The following is an 883-nucleotide window of genomic DNA, read 5'->3' as shown; positions in this document are numbered from 1 at the left end:
GTGTGTGCACGCGTGAGTGAGCGTGGGAGAATGTCAGTGTGTGTGTGCCGGGGAGGAGCGTGTGCTCTTGTAGCATTGCACGCACAAGTGTGCGCGCGTGTGGAGGGCGCGCGTGTGAGAGCGCATGTGTTCGGGTGCCCACTCCTCCCCGCGCGGCGAAGTGCAGGGGGCGGGCCAGGCGGCAGGGGGCCTGCCCCGCTGGATTCCCGCATGCTAGTTCCGGGGCGGTCAGGTCTAAAGGGCTTTATGCACGGTCTGGAGGGTGGGGACTGGCGCTGCTAGAAAACGGGATGCCTCAGGCGTCGGGGCAGCCTTTTCGCCACTAGGAGGGAGCTGCAGCACCGACGGGAAGGAGTCGCCGGGAGTGGAGACGCTGCCTGGTCTGTGTGCGGCGCGCGCGCCCACCTCCCGGGGAAGGAACGGCGAGGCCGGGGGCGGTCGTGGTGATGGAGCGCCGGGCGGCGGCGGTGGCTGGTACGCTGCTGCTGGCGCTGGCCGCCAGCCTAGTGCCGGTCCGAGGCCAAGGTAAGCAATCAGTGGCCGGAGCCCTGCGCGCTCCCCGGTGGGGGTTGAGTCCACTGGCCGGCGGAGAGCGAGGGCAGCGTGGGGCGGTGGCGTGGGAGCTGCCCCCCCCCCCCAGAAGCGCTCTGGCGGCCCCGTGAGCGGAGGTCAGCGGCGCCCCGTCTGCGTCCGCCCGGGAACCCAGCAGTCTCCTATTTGGAAACGCAATCCTGTGCGATTGCGTGACAGCGCACCCCACGGAGAGTCGCGTCTTTGTCCCCACGCGGGCTTGTTCCGACCCTTCACGGAAAGCCCTGTGGGCTGGAACCCGGAGGACGCGGAGCTTCCCGCGCAGGGCTGCAGCCTCGGCCGGCGGCCGGCG

At 70.6% G+C, this 883-nt stretch overlaps 1 protein-coding gene across 1 annotated transcript in view; it reads left to right on the top strand.

The window, feature by feature from the left end:
- Positions 1 to 309: 309 nt before the first annotated feature.
- The window catches only part of Lrp2 (low density lipoprotein receptor-related protein 2), a 189646-nt gene continuing 189072 nt past the window's right edge, over positions 310 to 883 (top strand). The window contains exon 1 of the mRNA XM_013027359.1: positions 310 to 525. Coding sequence (XP_012882813.1) covers positions 447 to 525 — 79 coding nt within the window. The 5' untranslated portion in view covers positions 310 to 446. The remainder of the gene's footprint in view (positions 526 to 883) is intronic.

The sequence above is a fragment of the Dipodomys ordii genome, unplaced genomic scaffold (genome assembly GCF_000151885.1).
Source record: "Dipodomys ordii isolate 6190 unplaced genomic scaffold, Dord_2.0 Scaffold5, whole genome shotgun sequence".
NCBI lineage: Eukaryota > Metazoa > Chordata > Mammalia > Rodentia > Heteromyidae > Dipodomys > Dipodomys ordii.
The sequence above is the reverse complement of the archived record's forward strand: the minus strand, read 5'-3'. Positions and strand labels throughout refer to the sequence as shown.